This window comes from Ascaphus truei, chromosome 8 (genome assembly GCF_040206685.1).
Source record: "Ascaphus truei isolate aAscTru1 chromosome 8, aAscTru1.hap1, whole genome shotgun sequence".
Lineage (NCBI taxonomy): Eukaryota > Metazoa > Chordata > Amphibia > Anura > Ascaphidae > Ascaphus > Ascaphus truei.
The window spans coordinates 96,013,574-96,030,966 of record NC_134490.1 but is presented as its reverse complement, the minus strand read 5'-3'; the positions used below and the strand labels follow the sequence as shown (position 1 = coordinate 96,030,966).

The following is a 17,393-nucleotide window of genomic DNA, read 5'->3' as shown; positions in this document are numbered from 1 at the left end:
TTAAGTATTCGCTGCAGTTCCTCAAATGGAGGTCCTAGGCTTCCTGAGGTCAAGCGCCTCTCCTCAGACTCTACCCGCCATAATGTGAACAGAATTACTTGTGGTTGGACTTGTGATGCCATAGTCCCCTTCGAAGTTTCTGGGTCCCCAAGATCCTAAAACACCCCCAGAAGCCCTACACTTCAGTATTCTGAAAACGGCCTTGCTGTGGTGGTTTTGAAGCACCTCTCAATATGGCATGAACTAGAACATATTAGGGAGCAGCACAGGCTGAAGTTTCACTGGCGCGGAAGTTGGTCCCTTGCTGGGCAAGAGTCCCCTTAGACACTACACCTGGTCCCTCCCCGTACATAACAGGAGCGTACCTCCTTTCAATTACTGCAAAAGGCCTGTCCTGATTATAATCTCAGTAGTGACTCCAAATGTAACAGGTGTTCCCCCACCCTCTGGGAGATGTCACTGTTACCTGTACTCTCGCTGTGCTGTACCTGTGAGGCTTACAGGTTTGCTGTGTGTCTGCTGATGGTAGTGGGGAAGACAGGACAGGCTTTCAGGCAATTCTCAGCTCTTTCTGGGTGCAGCACCCCCATTTTATGCAGGCCCCAGCAGAGCTGGGTGCAGTTACTGCAGGAAAACCATCTTGCACTCCCCCTGATAAACTGCAGTCACAGGCAGGAGTATAAAAACAGCTACTGGTCTTTATTCTTGTACATCCATACACAGCATACAACAGGAACACTCTTCTTAGGGTCCCTGGACTCAACCCCCAGGGCTTGAGACCCCAAAGGTCTATCCTTTGCTCCTCAACTCCCTTGTGGAGTAAGGGGTAATAGCTCACACTCCCAGTGGGAGGGGATAGAACAACAACCCACTCCCCTGAGAGGAGAGGGTAGAACTACTAACTGACAAATCCCAACTGTCAATTCCCAACTGTTACCAGGGGCGCGGCTTCAGGTCTCAGCCTCGTGTGGGTGGCACCTAGGCCTCTAGACACCCCCTCTGTCACTCTGTCACTCAAAGAAGCTGCTTACTACAGCAGGGCATAGATTTAACCCTAACACTGCCTGCACTGGTACCAGGGCTTATGTGTTAGGCAGGGCAGATTAGTAGCCAAGGGGATACCTGGCTACACATGTCTCTCACTGCATAGCAGAAGATATACTGAATTATATGTTGTCAATCCAATTTAATCTGTGGTGCCAATTTAAACCAGACAACAATCAGTGTAATATACTTACTGTATGCGAACAAATTTCATAGCTCTGTTGATGGGAAACAGGCAACATAAAAATGATCAGAGATGCGGTTATTCATTAGCTTTTGTGACCACAGATGTTCTTAATTACGAATGTAAATTTGCCATGGGTGGCCTTTTCCCAAATTCAGCTTCATAGTTGAAACTTTTGCTTTCATATATAAAAAAAAAAATACATCCGGTATTTAATCAAGTCGAACATTGGAATGTACTTTATTTCTGTGGCACTGTTTACCAAAGCGTACAATATACAAAATACGAATTCATTGTAAAACACATACAGAATCATTAAAGGTACAAAAAAAAGAAATAAACTAGTGCAATTCAATGAAGAAACTTTGTATGTGAATCACCTTTGAATGATATTTTAAAAGAGATTAAAGAATCTAATAATCTCAGGCTCAGAAGTAACTCATTCTAAAACATGTGACTCTTCTAAGAAGAAGCATATCATTTTTATGGACTGTGGGTCACATTTATTAAGTAGTTCTGAGTCATAAGATATCTTACAGCACCATAAGTCTTCGTCCCAATGGAGGTCAACAACTTCAATCAGCATTTTCAGCCAAGAGAAATACAGTATGCTTTTAATTTATAACAAGGTTGACAAATATTATGGGGTTTTTTTCCTTTCAGTTTTCATGATCAAGTTCAGTACAGCAAAATATTTTGTAAGTGTCCATTTGTCAGCAAAATAAGTAGTATTAGATAAAGCATGCATGTTAAGATTGAGAGTAAAGGAACGCTGGATCAACAGTTTTTAACATGCTAAAATAAACACTGCTTAATATATATGTGCCCTCACTGCATTATTTATTTGTTTTGTAATAAACTATTTTAATTTTTCTTGGTGCGCCTGTTCGCTATCTTTATACACACACACACACACACACACACACACACACACACACACACACACACACACACACACACACACACACACACACACACACACACACACACACACACACACACACACATCAAATAAAAAGATCACTTGTGAGAACATTCACATGTCTTTCACCATTATCACCTAGCATAGAGTGCTTTCACTGCAGCAAGGGATTCTGGGAAATGACATACAAAATGAGCGCACCTTTTGCCTGAAATCCTTTTTTACATGGAACCCTTATAAGCTAAAAAACCCTTTTAAGCACTATATATATATGTGTGTATATGTGTGTGTGTGTGTGTGTGTGTGTGTGTGTGTGTGTGTGTGTGTGTGTGTGTGTGTGTGTGTGTATGTATGTATATATGTATGTATATATGTATGTATATATGTGTATGTATGTATGTATGTATATATATATATATATACTGTGTGCCTGCAGCAAATAACTTTTATCTCATTTTAGTCACATGACCTCTGCGGTTGTGGGAATATAGATACCCAACAAATGGGGCTAATAGTGCAGACCAATGGTTTTGCAATCGCTGTGCATTTTCTACCCTAGTTTAGATCTTGTAGTTGTAAAATGGAACTTTGCATTGATCTTTGAATCATCAATCATTCATCCTCTGTTGTGGAACTAATTGTGCAATAATACAGGCACAGGGATTTCTGTGCCTATATTATTACACAGATCATACAATTACATTTATTCCCATGACCCCTGCATTGGCGGTTATGATGCACTTATTATTGTTATAATGTTATTGGTTGCGTTTGGCTGTCATTGAATTTACAGTACGTCATTACATTTAGTTTTTAATGATTAGATATGAACATATCTATATATATCTTATATATATTTTGTAAGCAAAAATGAGATAAAAGGGTGACAATAAAGATGAATGATTTAATGCCACCAGTGATTTGTGGGAGCTCTGCACTACTAGCCATAGAAACAGCAAACGTCCATAAAGCTTGGTGTCAATATGATATATATATATATATATATATATATATATATATATATATATATAAATTAATCTAATACCATAGAATTCATTGAAGAAATAAACATAGTTGCTAATTGTGTTGAAAGCTAACCATAGAAATGAATTACTCCAGTGGCAGAGGCAGCAATTAATATTTTTTATATTAGTATTACCCAATCCTAAAATAGGTATGCATGGCAGCCTACAACCATGAACTGTGAAACAGTTGAGAAAGCATTTTTAGGAAAACATGAATTATTTAGTTATGAGAAAATTATTTTCATTAGAAAGAAGATGATTTTACTGTACCAAAGCATTGGACCCGTGATGGACAGAGTGGACAAAGATACCAGAACATCAAAAATTGTGCTCTGCTTTGTAATAATAGAAACACTTATCAAACAAGTTAATAAAGTTGACAACATACAATATTATTATTATTTTTTTAAACTTAGGTCTAAATATGGTGGTAAAAGTGTGATATCTCTCTATTATAATATACCTTATTTTCTCACCAGAACCACTAAACAAAAATGGCACTGCATTAATGGTTTTCACATGAGCTGTTGTGATCCAGTGACAGTTGGAGAACATTTGGATTCCCAGGGCTTTTTCTGCATGCACAATGCTTTCTTCTGCATTACTGTGCCACAGTCTAGCTTCTGAGAAAATACATTAGATCTAAAAGGGAACTTATGCACATGCCAATATATTTCTTCTGAAAGGATTTTCAATATTACATACACTATATCTATTTATGATGAACATGTTAAGTGGTTAACAGAATTGAAGCATGAATGATGTAAGTGCCTGTGTAATAAGGCATTCTAGTAAAAAAATAGATACACATTCAGATCCCCCTAGCTGCATTACAAAAATGTGAAATACAGTAAGCATGTTATTATGTCAGCGTCATACAGAATGAAAAATGTGAATGAATTAATTTAGAGAATAGAAGACAAAAAAAGTAATACAATGAATTTGTTTAATTGTCTAATTGATCTTTCTATATTTTCCTTATGAATAATTGCTCCAAACTATATTCTAGCAAATACAACTATATACAGGTGTGTCTAGAATTCCACAGACATCATACATTTCCGCACCCTAAAATGAAACACATCATTTGATACAGAGTTGCACTATGAATACAGGTACTGTATATTATTTTATCACTGGGTAAACACAAAATCATATTAATTTCACGTCTGAATATTATCTTTATGACAAATAAAATAGTTGAATAATTTGGGTTTGGCTGGTTTGGTTTGCACATTCGTCGCCAATTCAGTGCAGATGCTCAGCAGTTTTTGAATCCTAGCCCAGAATTCTGTAGGTTCATCGGTCCATGGTGCTGAAAATGCAATGTTACCTCCTAACCTCCCGTCACCCAACCACACACCTCCTATAGGGTTTGAGAATATACCTCGCCTATTTCACACATACTGTAATTGCTAAGTATTGCCATTAAATATATATATATATATATATATATATATATATATATATATATATATATATATATATATATATATATATATATATATATATATATATATATATATATATATATATATATATATATATATATATATATATATATATATATATATATATATATATATATATATATATATATATATATATATATATATATATATATATATATATATATATATATATATATATATATATATATATATATATATATATATATATATATATATATTGCGCACATACAACATTTCACACAACACTCCTACTCAACTAAAATGTAACAATAAAAAAGCAAGCTGATGCCTGAAATAGTCTGACAGCAAAAACTAGCAGAAGGCAACACAAGGAGCTCTCATTGCAATTCTAGGCAGGAGCCCGGGAGATCCATTTGTAAGCATGTTTTTCATGAGCAGCGCTGCATCGTTTAAGATGAAATGCTGCAATGCAAATCATTTCCAAACCCCACCGCGTGCAAGGGAGAGGAGAATCAATAGCTGGCAAGCCCTCTATAACACGTACAGACAAGGGGTGAGCCACACGGAGATCTTTTGTTCTTAATGGGGACTCTGGTAATCTGCAGGTACACTAGGGGTAACAATGGACCCTACACCTCTGAGCGGATGGGGGTACAGGAGCTGTGAGTGGGCAGCCTTGCAGACCAGCAGGGGATTACAGGGCTCTTACCGTCCCTCTCACACAGCTGAATAGACTCCAAGCTCAGGTTCTTGATCATTTCCTCGCAGGGGCTGTTCGGGCTGTTGATGTGTTGACTTAGGCGTGGTACCTCCATGTCTGTCTTGGAATATATTTTCTCTTTCTCGATTTCTTGTCTTTTTTTTTTTTTCTTCTTCTTTTTTTTACACCCTAGAATATATTCCCCTCCTTTCCCTTAGCTGTGTCTCGCAGGTGCCTTGCAGTGCCTGGGTTCTGGCAGTAAGAAGAGGAGGAGGAGGAGGAGCAGAAGCTGTCCAAGCAGCTCGCCTCTCTGGGTGGCTGTCACAGGGGCTGAGGGAGGGGGCAGCCTCACCAAAGCACACGTTTATCTGTCAGCGCGTAGAAAAGAAGCACAGAAATGGGGGTGTGGGAGAAATCAAGTCCAAATGAGCTAATCCCTTATGTGACTCTTCCCTCTCTGCAGATCCCCGCTTCTCTCATTCATAAAGGGATGGCAGTGCTGCAGGGAAGCGCAGGGCAGGGGGAGGAGGGTGTTGTTCTATCCCCTCTCTTATGTAATAGGTTTAGCCCTGCACTGGAGGGAGCTTCTCCCTCTCTCTCTCCCTCTCCTTTTCTCTCACAGATCAGTCCCCTGATGACTGCAGACAGAGGCAGCTGCAGTCACGTTGTTTCCATGGGGAGGTTTAGGCAAGACAAATAAGGACTGAGTGCAGAAGACCAAAGAGGTACTGCTCACGGAGGCTTCTTCAGGGTCCACAATTGTGTAGTGGATATATTAACATATGTTAGGGACATAGTACTTTCCAATCATCTATTCCCATAATTACGTTTTCTTATGGTGAGGTATTGACCACCTTTGACCAAACAGGAGCCCTGCTACCCAAATGTATTTCTAACATGCAGTAGCAAGGTATTGCAGGCACCTTTTAGCGTACTAATGGAGCCAACAGTATTGCAACCGCTGGCGTGCTTATATAAACAATCCACCAACTGGAGAAGCAGCCATTGTTTTGAATTGTCCGCACATGAGAAGGAAAGGGGGTCTATTGCTCTATTTTACCCTTGGAAGCACGCCCATGGGTGCAATAATATTGACTACTGTACATCTGTCCAATCATGGTCCGCAGCCTGTGTTACCCTCCCAAAAATGTGCACATATTTTTAAAATGTAGGACTCCCAGGAACAGTGAAGAGTTTCACATATTTGATGTAACTTTGTCAATCACAAAAAAAAACATTCCTTGAAGTATTTAAACCAATGTATTTAAATAGTACTGACAACATCGTGCTGACTACACACCTTGGATTGCAACAACACAAAGGGATATATTTTTTGTATTATCAGTACAAATTATCCACTAATTTTTTTTAAAAAATCTAATGGGATCCACAATTACAATACATGAGATTAATAATGAACTCATTGTGTGTTTAAAACCAGAGACAGAACATGAAACACAGACAGAGCTCAGTGCACATCCAGTGAAACTTACACGGTACAGTGCCTAAATATATATGTATAAATATCTATTAAATAAAATGTTCTTTTAGTTTAACATTTTGCCAAAGTGTTGTAAGCCCCTGAGCCACTACATGGCAGACCACATCTCAAGGATCCCTAACACTAATATAAATTCTTAATAACCTGTGCATTACCAGGAATAATGTTTTATAATAAATCTGTCAAAATTAGTTGCATAGTTCTACGTCTAATTGAAGCTTTTATTAACCTGTACATTACCAGGAAAAGCACTCTGTATTAGATTTGTCACAATCATACTGCAAGCAAGCAAGTTCCCCTGAGAGTGGGAGATGCTATGGAGTGAGCTTTTAACCATTTAAATGTGGGAGGGGGTGAGCTTCAATTAGGTAGGAGGTTGCCACCCTCCAATCAGCTAAGACCAGCTAAACAAGAATTGTAAAACATATACGACACCTACAAGCTCATATTGAACCCCCAAAATAACCACAACATATATATAAGCATATAAGTGTCACAGAGGAGTGCTATCGAGCATGGCAATATATATTAAAAACCAGAGACAGAACATGAAACACAGACAGAGCTCAGTGCACATCCAGTGAAACGTATACACGGTACAGTGCCTAAATATATATATATATGAGAAAGGTCGGGTTGAATCCATTTAAGATTCGTACTTTCCGACCCTGCAATGTACCAACACCGGCATACCAATACTATTGCAATAACGGGCCGACCATCACTGAAAACTTGGTGAACCGCAATCCTTGCTACCTGGCCCCGCCTGATAACCAGCTTCAGCAGGAACCTGTCATCAACTGTCAACTATATTGCAGACTGCATGAGTGAACCCAGCTTGTACGCACAATACACCTCTGACATTGGCTCATCTCCACCCGGTTGGCAAAGTTTATAATGAAGATAAATATACTGTAATGTACTATACAGAATTAACTTTAATTCCCAATGAAACTACAGTAGTGTATGCCTGCCATATCAATGCTTGTACACATGCGCACTAGAGTGTGACTTGACGCATGTGCACTACTGGAACTTATAGCATATTTTTTTCCAGAAAAGAAACTATGAAATCAAGCATCACAAGATAAGGATGAAGTTCAAGAGAACACTAATATTGCTTTTTTTAAATGTTGCCTTTTTTACTTTTATACAGTCAGTATTACCAGCTTCACGCTTTTAAAACTTTGCCATGCTATTATTTTGGACAACACACTGTGCACTGTACAGTTGTCATGGGACTATAGGAGTGCTCACCACAAACCGGACTGGACCGCGAGGCCGAGGTGGGTATACATGAAAACCACCGCCCTACAGCCGCGTGAGCGGGTCCGGTAAGCAGAGTAGTGTGGATAGCCTGGGTCGGGGCAGGAGAGTGTAGAATCGTAGAGGAACTTGCCAGAGTCAGGGTCGGAGAGATCAAGAGTAGTCGAAGTCCAAAGCCAAGGTCGAGGAGAGGAGAAGGTAGAAGTCCATAGGGCGAGCTGGGGTTCGAGGGTGCCAGAGGTCGGGAGTCCAGATTCAAGCAAGGGTCTGTAACGGAATACAAGAGCAGACTGCGAAGTAGCTTGTAGCAAGCACAACCAGAGACTGACTATGCTCAGCAATCAGCTCTGGGCTGGTAGCACTAAATACTGATAGGAGCCAATGAGAACTACCAGCGGTGAGGTCAGATGAAGGTAGAGCGCTGATAGGCTGAGGCTGGATGCAGGGCAGGTGTGGGAGGAACAAGTACATTGGCGGCAGTGGAGATGGACATAGTGGCGTTCGCACGTGCGTGCAACGGAAGGGGAGGCGGGAGCATGCCAGGAAGGAAAGCAGAAGCCGTCGACACACGTGGGGGTCTGCCCCGGCGGCTCCATCTGCGGGAGCAGCTGGAGGAAGGGAGGAGAGACCACGGGACCGGACGCCGTGTGCCCTGGCGGCGGAGGTAAGAGCAGGAGCGGGCGCCGTGGGTGGCAGCCTTACAGTACCCCCCCTTCAGGGTCGGACTCCGGACGATCCATACCAGGCTTAAGCGGAAATTTGAGATGAAATGCCCGGACCAGCCTGGGAGCGTGTACCTGGTCTTGCGGAATCCATGCCCTCTCTTCGGGTCCAAAACCCCTCCAATGTACCAAATATTGGAGACCTCCTCTTGAGATACGAGAATCCAAGATGGACTGTACCTCAAACTCTTCTTTTCCATTGACCAGTCTGGGACGAGGTGTGCCGTGTCGGATCTGAGGATTGGGTATGAATGGCTTTAATAGAGAGCAATGAAAGGTAGAGGGAATCTTCATAGTTGCAGGTAGTTTCAGTCGGTAGGTAACCGGATTAATCCTCTCCAATATAGAGAATGGACCGATAAATCGGGGTGCCAGCTTCGGGGATGTGACTTTTAACCGTATGTTCTTTGTGGATAGCCATACCTTCTGACCCGTGGTATAATTGGGTGGTTTCTGACGATGGCGATCAGCCTGTCTCTTCTGCATAGCCCTGGCCCGTCTGAGATTCTCCTGAATCCTAGACCAGGAAGCTTGAAGATCCCGAATCCTCTCTTCTGCGGCCGGAACTCCTGTACTAGGTCCAGACTGAGGAAGGGTGGAGGGATGAAAGCCATAATTAGAAAAGAATGGAGACTGTAGTGTGGACTCATTCCTGAGATTATTATGAGCGAATTCTGCCAATGGGAGTAGGTCGAGCCAATTGTCCTGAGAGTCAGATATGAAACAACGAAGGAACTGCTCCATTGACTGATTGGTTCGTTCAGTTTGAGCATTGGTCTGTGGGTGGTCTCCAGAGGATAAATGAAGTGCCACGTTAAGTTTTTTACAGAAGGCCCTCCAGAATCTCGAGACAAATTGCGACCCACGATCAGAGACTATGGTTTGGGGTGACCCATGGAGCCTGAAGACTTCCCTCACAAATACCTCGACAAGTTTAGGGGTGCTGGGTAGGCCTTTGAGTGGGATAAAGTGCGCTTGTTTAGAAAAGCGGTCGACCACTACTAGTATCGTGTCCATACCCTTAGATTTGGGGAGGACGACAATAAAATCCATCGAGAGATGTTCCCATGGTCGATCGGGAATAGGAAGGGGTTGCAGGAGTCCTGGAGGTTTATTCCGTGGTATCTTGTTTTGTGCGCAGGTGGGACATGCTGAGACGAAATGCTGAATGTCCTTGCGCATGCCTGGCCACCAGAAGGTTCGTTGCAAGAGGTCGATAGTCCTTTTGATCCCTGGGTGACCTGCCGTCTTGGCTGCGTGCCCCCATTGCATTACCTTCTGGCGGAAGGTAGGGGGTGTGAATAGTCGTCCAACTGGCACCCTGAGACCCTGAGGAATCTGATCTTGAACCTTGGTGATCTCCGTCAGTGCGTCAAAGGTATTGGCCGACAGGACACATTTAGGAGGAAGGATAGTCTCTTGGAGGTCCTCGGTTTTATCTTCTACAGAAAAGAAGAGGGGGGGGATCCTCCGGCGCGGTGTTTCACTCAGATTTCCAGGACACATGCAATATAAAACAGACAAAGGGGCCACAATCAGGAAAGGTTAAATCACAGTGGTATATTGGGGAATGAGATGTATGAGAGGGACACTTACATTGAAACACCAGAATCCACCTTGGGTATAGTGTGTGCTTCTTAGTGTGACCTTGGGAAAAAGGGGGAAGACAGGGAAAACATAGTATAATACCGTTTATTAAACAAAATTGATTAAAAAAGAGATTGCCAACTCACAAGCGGCCATTAAAAAATGGCATAGAAAGGAGATGTTTTCAGTCTCTGCCGGACTTCCTCCCAAGTGGTTAGGTGTCCGCGTGGAGTCTGTCCCAATCGGTAGGATGGTAGTGCAGCGATGTAGGTGAAAATCGGGTGTTTTGCCCAGACTTGTGCACAGCCTGGTCTCTCTCCCGTTCGTCAACCTCTTTGCTGCTGCTTCCGCCTTCCGCGCATGCGCTCCGGTGGTGATACTAGCCAAATTGGGATTCCACTCTACTCCTCGGTATGGTGGCTTGTGAAGACCAAAAAACCGTCAGACGCGTTTCTCAAAATGCTTCCTCAGTGACGTAGATGCATGTAGGGTAACAGCACTTTATATATCCTTCAGTCCTTTAATTGTCCAATCTTACACTGTTCCTTTGTCTCTTTATTTGCATGGGTGATTGCACTGTTTAGATCACTCTCTTGCATAGCTATAAATACATTAATACATGACAATAAAACTTTAAAAAAATAACTTATATAAATACTTAATATGACTATTTAAAAACATATTACATTCTATCTTCTTAACTTACTATACTAAAAATGCTGTCAATTCCAACTCCAGATTTAACCCTTTTGGTGCCAGTGTTCCCTCCAAACCCTGGCACCGAAAGGGTTAAATCTGGAGATGGAATTGACAGCATTTATTTAAATATCTAAACTGCAGGAACTTGGAATTCCACTTCTTTTTTGCATCTTTTAGTATAGTAAGTTAAGAAGATAGAATGCGGAAGGCGGAAGCAGCAGCAAAGAGGTTGACGAACGGGAGAGAGACCAGGCTGTGCACAAGTCTGGGCAAAACACCCGATTTTCACCAACATCGCTGCACTACCATCCTACCGATTGGGACAGACTCCACGCGGACACCTAACCACTTGGGAGGAAGTCCGGCAGAGACTGAAAACATCTCCTTTCTATGCCATTTTTTAATGGCCGCTTGTGAGTTGGCAATCTCTTTTTTAATCAATTTTGTTTAATAAACAGTATTATACTATGTTTTCCCTGTCTTCCCCCTTTTTCCCGAGGTCACACTAAGAAGCACACACTATACCCAAGGTGGATTCTGGTGTTTCAATGTAAGTGTGCCTCTCATACATCTCATTCCCCAATATACCACTGTGATTTAACCTTTCCTGATTGTGGCCCCTCTGTCTGTTTTATATTGCATGTGTCCTGGAAATCTGAGTGAAACACCGCGCCGGAGGATCCCCCCCCTCTTCTTTTCTGTGACTAATACAGAGGTTGGTGAATCACCTCTGAAAGAAACTCTGGCAGCAGGACTACACTCTATGAGGGACTGACACTTTGAACCCATTTTAATACGGTTGGCGCAGTTATTTTCTTTTTCTTTTTATCTTCTACAGAGAATTGACGAGACAGTGCGTCCGCTTTAAAAATTTTAGAACCTGGGAGGTATGAAATAAGGAAGTTGAAACGGGTGAAGAAGAGGGACCAACGTGCCTGCCGGGCACACAGACGGCGGGCAGTCTCAATATATAAGAGGTTTTTATGGTCTGTAAGGATGGTGACGGGGTACTCGGCGCCCTCCAGCAGGTGACGCCACTCCTCCAAGGCCATCTTGATCGTGAGGAGCTCACGGTTACCCACGTCATAATTCCATTCTGCTGCGGAGAACTTCTTAGAAAAGAATGCACAGGGATGCAATCTGGCCTGTGGGTTCTTCCTTTGGGATAAGATCGCCCCTGCCCCTATGTCCGAAGCATCCACCTCGAGAGTGAAGGGTTGTGCCGGATCAGGATGCACCAAGATGGGTGCTGTGACAAAGGCTTCCTTGAGAACCTGAAAAGCCATGATGGCCTCGGGGGACCACAGTGCAGGGTTGGCGCTCTTCTGAGTGAGGGCTGTGATGGGTGCGACCAAAGTGGAAAAATTCTTTATGAACCTGCGGTAATAATTGGCAAAGACTAAGAACCTCTGTACCACTTTCAGGGAGAGGGGTCGGGGCTAATCCAAGACAGCTTTCACCTTGGTAGGGTCCATCGTGATTCCAGTGTCTGAGATTATGTATCCCAAAAATGACGTGGATGATTGGTGGAACTGGCATTTTTCAAGTTTGGCGAACAGACGGTTCTCCCGCAACCTCTGAAGTACTTGTTTGACGTGCCGAGTATGTTCCAGGGGATTCTGGGAGAATATAAGGATGTCGTCTAGGTAGACCACCACGTGTTGATCCAGAAGGTCTTTGAAGATGTCGTTAACGAAATCCTGGAAGACGGCTGGCGCGTTGCAGAGACCGAAGGGCATCACGAGGTACTCATAGTGCCCATCCTGCGTGTTGAAGGCCGTCTTCCACTCATCTCGCTTACGAATCCGAACCAAGTTGTAGGCTCCCCGGAGATCCAGCTTGGAGAAGATAGTGGCGCCTTATAACCTGTCGAAAAGTTCGGCAATCAATGGAAGTGGATACCGATTCTTGACAGTCACCTTGTTGAGGCCACGATAATCAATGCAAGGGCGAAGTGTGCCATCCTTTTTCTTTACAAAAAAGAAGCCTGCTCCTGCCGGAGATGAAGACTTACGAATGAAGCCTCTCTGGAGGTTCTCCTGTATGTAAAGTTTCATCGCCTTGGTCTCGGGGGGGGGGAAAGCGGGTAGGTACAACCTCTGGGGGGAATCGCGCCAGGAAGAAAATCGATCGGGCAATCATAGGCGCAATGGGGTGGTAATTCCTCCACCTGAATTTTGTCGAAGACATCTCTGAACTCCCAGTAGGCGTCCAGAAGGAGCGGATTCTTAGATTTCGGACGTGTGGCACCTACTAGAGCCTTAGGCGAATCTAGACAAATGTCTCAACACCGGTCTCTCCAGGTGATGGGTTGTGACCGGAGCCAGTCGATCTGGGGGTTATGGTGCTGGAGCTAGGGGAGACCCAATATCACGTCTACAGCCGGCGTGTGGATGGCATCCAACTGCATATGTTCGGAATGGTGACCAGTCATCTTGAGACAGAGGGGAATGGTCTGCTGTAAAATGAATGCGGGCTGCAAAGGCCTACCATCAATGGCTTCAATGCCCACGGGCCGATCCTTGGCTATCGGAGGAATCTGGTTCTTCTCAGCAAAACCCTGATCGACAAAGTTTCCACCAGAACCGGAGTCTAGGAAGGCCTGTGTGGTGATGTCCCCGAGCCTCCTGATAGGGTTATAGGAAGGAGTATCTTGGTTGGTAGTTTGGGAGAGGAAGGACAGGTTACCCAGTGTAGTTCTCCCAGTACTCACTGGGGGCTGGCGTTTCCCAACTTGGACGGACAGGTACTCACCAGGTGTCCACTATTTCCGCAGTAAAGGCAGAGGCCCGCCCGACGCTGGCGTAGTCTTTCTGTCAACGAGAGGCGAGTCCCACCCAGCTGCATGGGTTCTTCAGTAGATACGGCGGCGGACTCCACTGGAGCTGTATGTGGGAAGGAAGTGGGTTGTATACCTTTTTGATGCTTTCCTTTCTCTGCTCTTCGCTCCTGGAGCCGCTGATCCATACGGATACAGAGCGCGATGAGTTCCTCCAATGCTGTAGGTTGCTCCAGGGCAGCCAGTTCGTCTTTGAGGGAGTCATTTAAGCCCTGCCAGAACACTGCAGCGAGCGCTTCATCATTCCACCTTGTTTCTGCCGCAATAGTGCGGAATTCAAGTGCGTTGCGAGCCACAGAGCGATTTCCCTGCATTACATTGAGGAGAGAAGATGCGGCTATTAACCTCCTACCTGGTGTATCGAACACCCTCCGGAATTCAGCACATAATCGGTCCAGGTTGGAAGTCAGATCCAGCCGTTGCTCCCATATTGATGTAGCCCAGGCCAAGGCATCGTCAGTCAACAGCGAGATAATGTACGCGACCTTGGAACGGGGAGAAGGAAAATGAGAGGGTAGAAGCTCAAATTGGATGGAACACTGTCCCAGGAAGCCACGACATGCTGAAGGCTCTCCCGCATAGCGATTGGGAGTGGGTAGGCGAGGTTCAGAAGGTGGAGTTTGAGGTACCGGCGGGGAGAAGATAGGAGCAGGAGGAGCGGCAGCAGTATCAGGAGAGGACAGAAGAGATTTGAGTTGTTCCGAAATGGTGCCTAAGGAGCTTTAGAGCAGTTCCATACACTGGTTATTTTGAGAGAGACAAGTCTCTACTTCTTTGAACAGGCCATCGTGTTCGCTTAAGCGTCGACCCACCTCGGCGGAGTCCAGGTCTGTTGGGCTGAGCATAATGTCCCGGGACTATAGGAGTGCTCACCACAAACCGGACTGGACCGCGAGGCCGAGGTGGGGATACAGGAAAACCACCGCCCTACCGCCGCGTGAGCGGGTCCGGCAAGCAGAGTAGTGTGGATAGCCTGGGTCGGGGCGGGAGAGTGTAGAATCGTAGTGGTACTTGCCAGAGTCAGGGTCGGAGAGATCAAGAGTAGTCGAAGTCCAAAGCCAAGGTCGAGGAGAGGAGAAGGTAGAAGTCCGTAGGGCGAGCTGGGGTTCGAGGGTGCCAGAGGTCGGGAGTCCAGGTTCAAGCAAGGGTCTGTAACGGAATACAAGAGCAGACTGCGAAGTAGCTTGTAGCAAGCACAACTAGAGACTGACTATGCTCAGCAATCAGCTCTGGGCTGGTAGCACTAAATACTGATAGGAGCCAATGAGAACTACCAGCGGTAAGGTCAGATGAAGGTAGAGCGCTGATAGGCTGAGGCTGGATGCAGGGCAGGTGTGGGAGGAACAAGTACATTGGCGGCAGTGGAGATGGACATAGTGACGTTCGCGCATGGAAGGGGAGGCGGGAGCACGCCAGGAAGGAAGTCAGAAGCCGTCGACGTGCGCGGGGTCTGCCCCGGCGGCGCGCATGTGCGGGAGCAGCTGAAGGAAGAGAGGAGAGACCACAGGACCGGACGCCGCGCACCCCGGCGGCGGAGGTAAGAGCAGGAGCGGGCACCGTGGGTGGCGGCCTTACAACAGAAGGTGCTCGATTCAATTACATGTCATAACATGTAAAAATTTCACTCCTCGTTAATGGGAAACATTATGTGATGCATTGTTTTCGTATTTAATCAATTTTTACATTTTTAACATCACTACCTTTTTATTTCTCTATGAAGTGGCATATTGCAATATTCTCAGACTTGGTATGTGCAATTTAATATTTTTTTGAGGGGGTGGGGGGTACAGTACTGTATGTATTCAATACAATTAAAATCAACCTTTGTAGGGCTTGGTCTGCTGTTCCAACAGTTAACAGAAATCTTCCCCAGACACACAGGCAATGAAGTGATACTGTAACATTTATTACATTTGCAAACAGTTCTTAAAGTGGTTTTCTAATCCTTCACTCTCATCCGTGTACTACAGAACGACCAATTCAGTTGCATCTCACCTCCCCCCACCCCCTCACAAAGCAAAGCAAAAGGCATTCGACTTGTCATCAACACCTCCCCATGACCATGATAAATTAATACAGAAAGACTAAGACGCTTTCATGATTTGGCTGCTGTTATTGAAATGTCCATTTCCTAGTTCCACATGCATGCGCATTGGGAACTAGTGTAGAAAGCCTTCACTGCCAATCGGACTTAGAAATCCAACGTGAAATAATAAATAAAGTTAAAAAAAAAAAGCTCGAGAAGAGCTGAATAATTTGGGGATTTTAAGAAAACCTTATGTGATGCATTGTTTTCATATTTAATCAATTTTTTCATTTTTAACATCACTACCTTTTTATTTCTCTTTGAGGTGGAATATTGCAATACTCTCAGACTTGGCATGTGCAGACCAATTGAGTTGTGTAACCCATTGGGAAATATTGTTCTCTATTCAAACTGTATACTGTACACAAATATTACACACACACACGCACGCACACACACACACACACACACACACACACGTTTTAACATTTATTAATTTAACAAACAATTTTTACAGTTGATAACAACAATATATTTCACGTTCAAATGGATCTTTAATTCCATGGGGCTTAGCTTAGCTGAGCTGTGGAAGTCAAGTGCTGTCTGCATCTTCTAAGGGTTTTTTAATTTCCTGGAGTTTACCTGAGTCACCCGGTGTAAAACGATAGTGAATTTCTTTTGTCATTGAGAGGGGGGGGGGGGATTAGGCCAAACTATTAACTGTTATTACTGTATGCATACAGGACAATAAGCTTGGAAATTCCCCCCCCCCGACCCCCTTCCAGCAGTGATACACAATATGGTGAGCGCAATAACAAAGAACAAGGAAAAACGTAATTAGAACAGTCACATAATATGGCATAAAACCAAACAGTAGAATGGGAATGGAGGGGTTAATGGATAAATAATCATTAAACCACTCACACAGCCATGTGTGAGTGCCTACTCATCACACAGTTAGCAGCCTCGTCTGGATGGTCACTTCTAAGGTCTCTGATGGTAGAGGTGATCTCAAAAGAAGATGGAAGGAGAATGTAATAGGTGTATGCCACTAGTAAGTGACAGTGGTGGTAAGCATAATATAACTGCTAGTAAAAGTTCCACTCACATGGCCATATGTGAGCGGGGGGCACTCAGAGAAAATCCAAACCTCACTGCCTGATGATTGGAACCGAATCCCCTGGTGTCACTCATACACATAATATGCCATGAGGGTAAAAACGGAGTAGTTTTATTCAAAAACAAGTTGACAAGAACAATAAAAATGCATGAACTTTAAAATACTGCAGCACTCATGAACTCACAGCAACTTTCCTTTGCGGCTCGTTCGGTGTATATCCTGACTTCCGCATCTGGAGGGTCTGGCAACGAATGGCTGCTTGGGTCTTCCTACGGTGGCTCACTGTGTCCAAAATCCTCCTCAGAACTGCGCGTTTCGCTCATCA

At 44.0% G+C, this 17,393-nt stretch overlaps 1 protein-coding gene across 1 annotated transcript in view; it reads right to left on the bottom strand.

The window, feature by feature from the left end:
• Positions 1–5,812, bottom strand: part of PHYHIPL (phytanoyl-CoA 2-hydroxylase interacting protein like) — a 160,644-nt gene extending 154,832 nt beyond the window's left edge. Inside the window, exon 1 of the mRNA XM_075612950.1 lies at positions 5,318–5,812. Within this exon, the coding sequence (XP_075469065.1) occupies positions 5,318–5,423 (106 nt within the window). The 5' untranslated portion in view covers positions 5,424–5,812. The remainder of the gene's footprint in view (positions 1–5,317) is intronic.
• Positions 5,813–17,393: the final 11,581 nt, after the last annotated feature.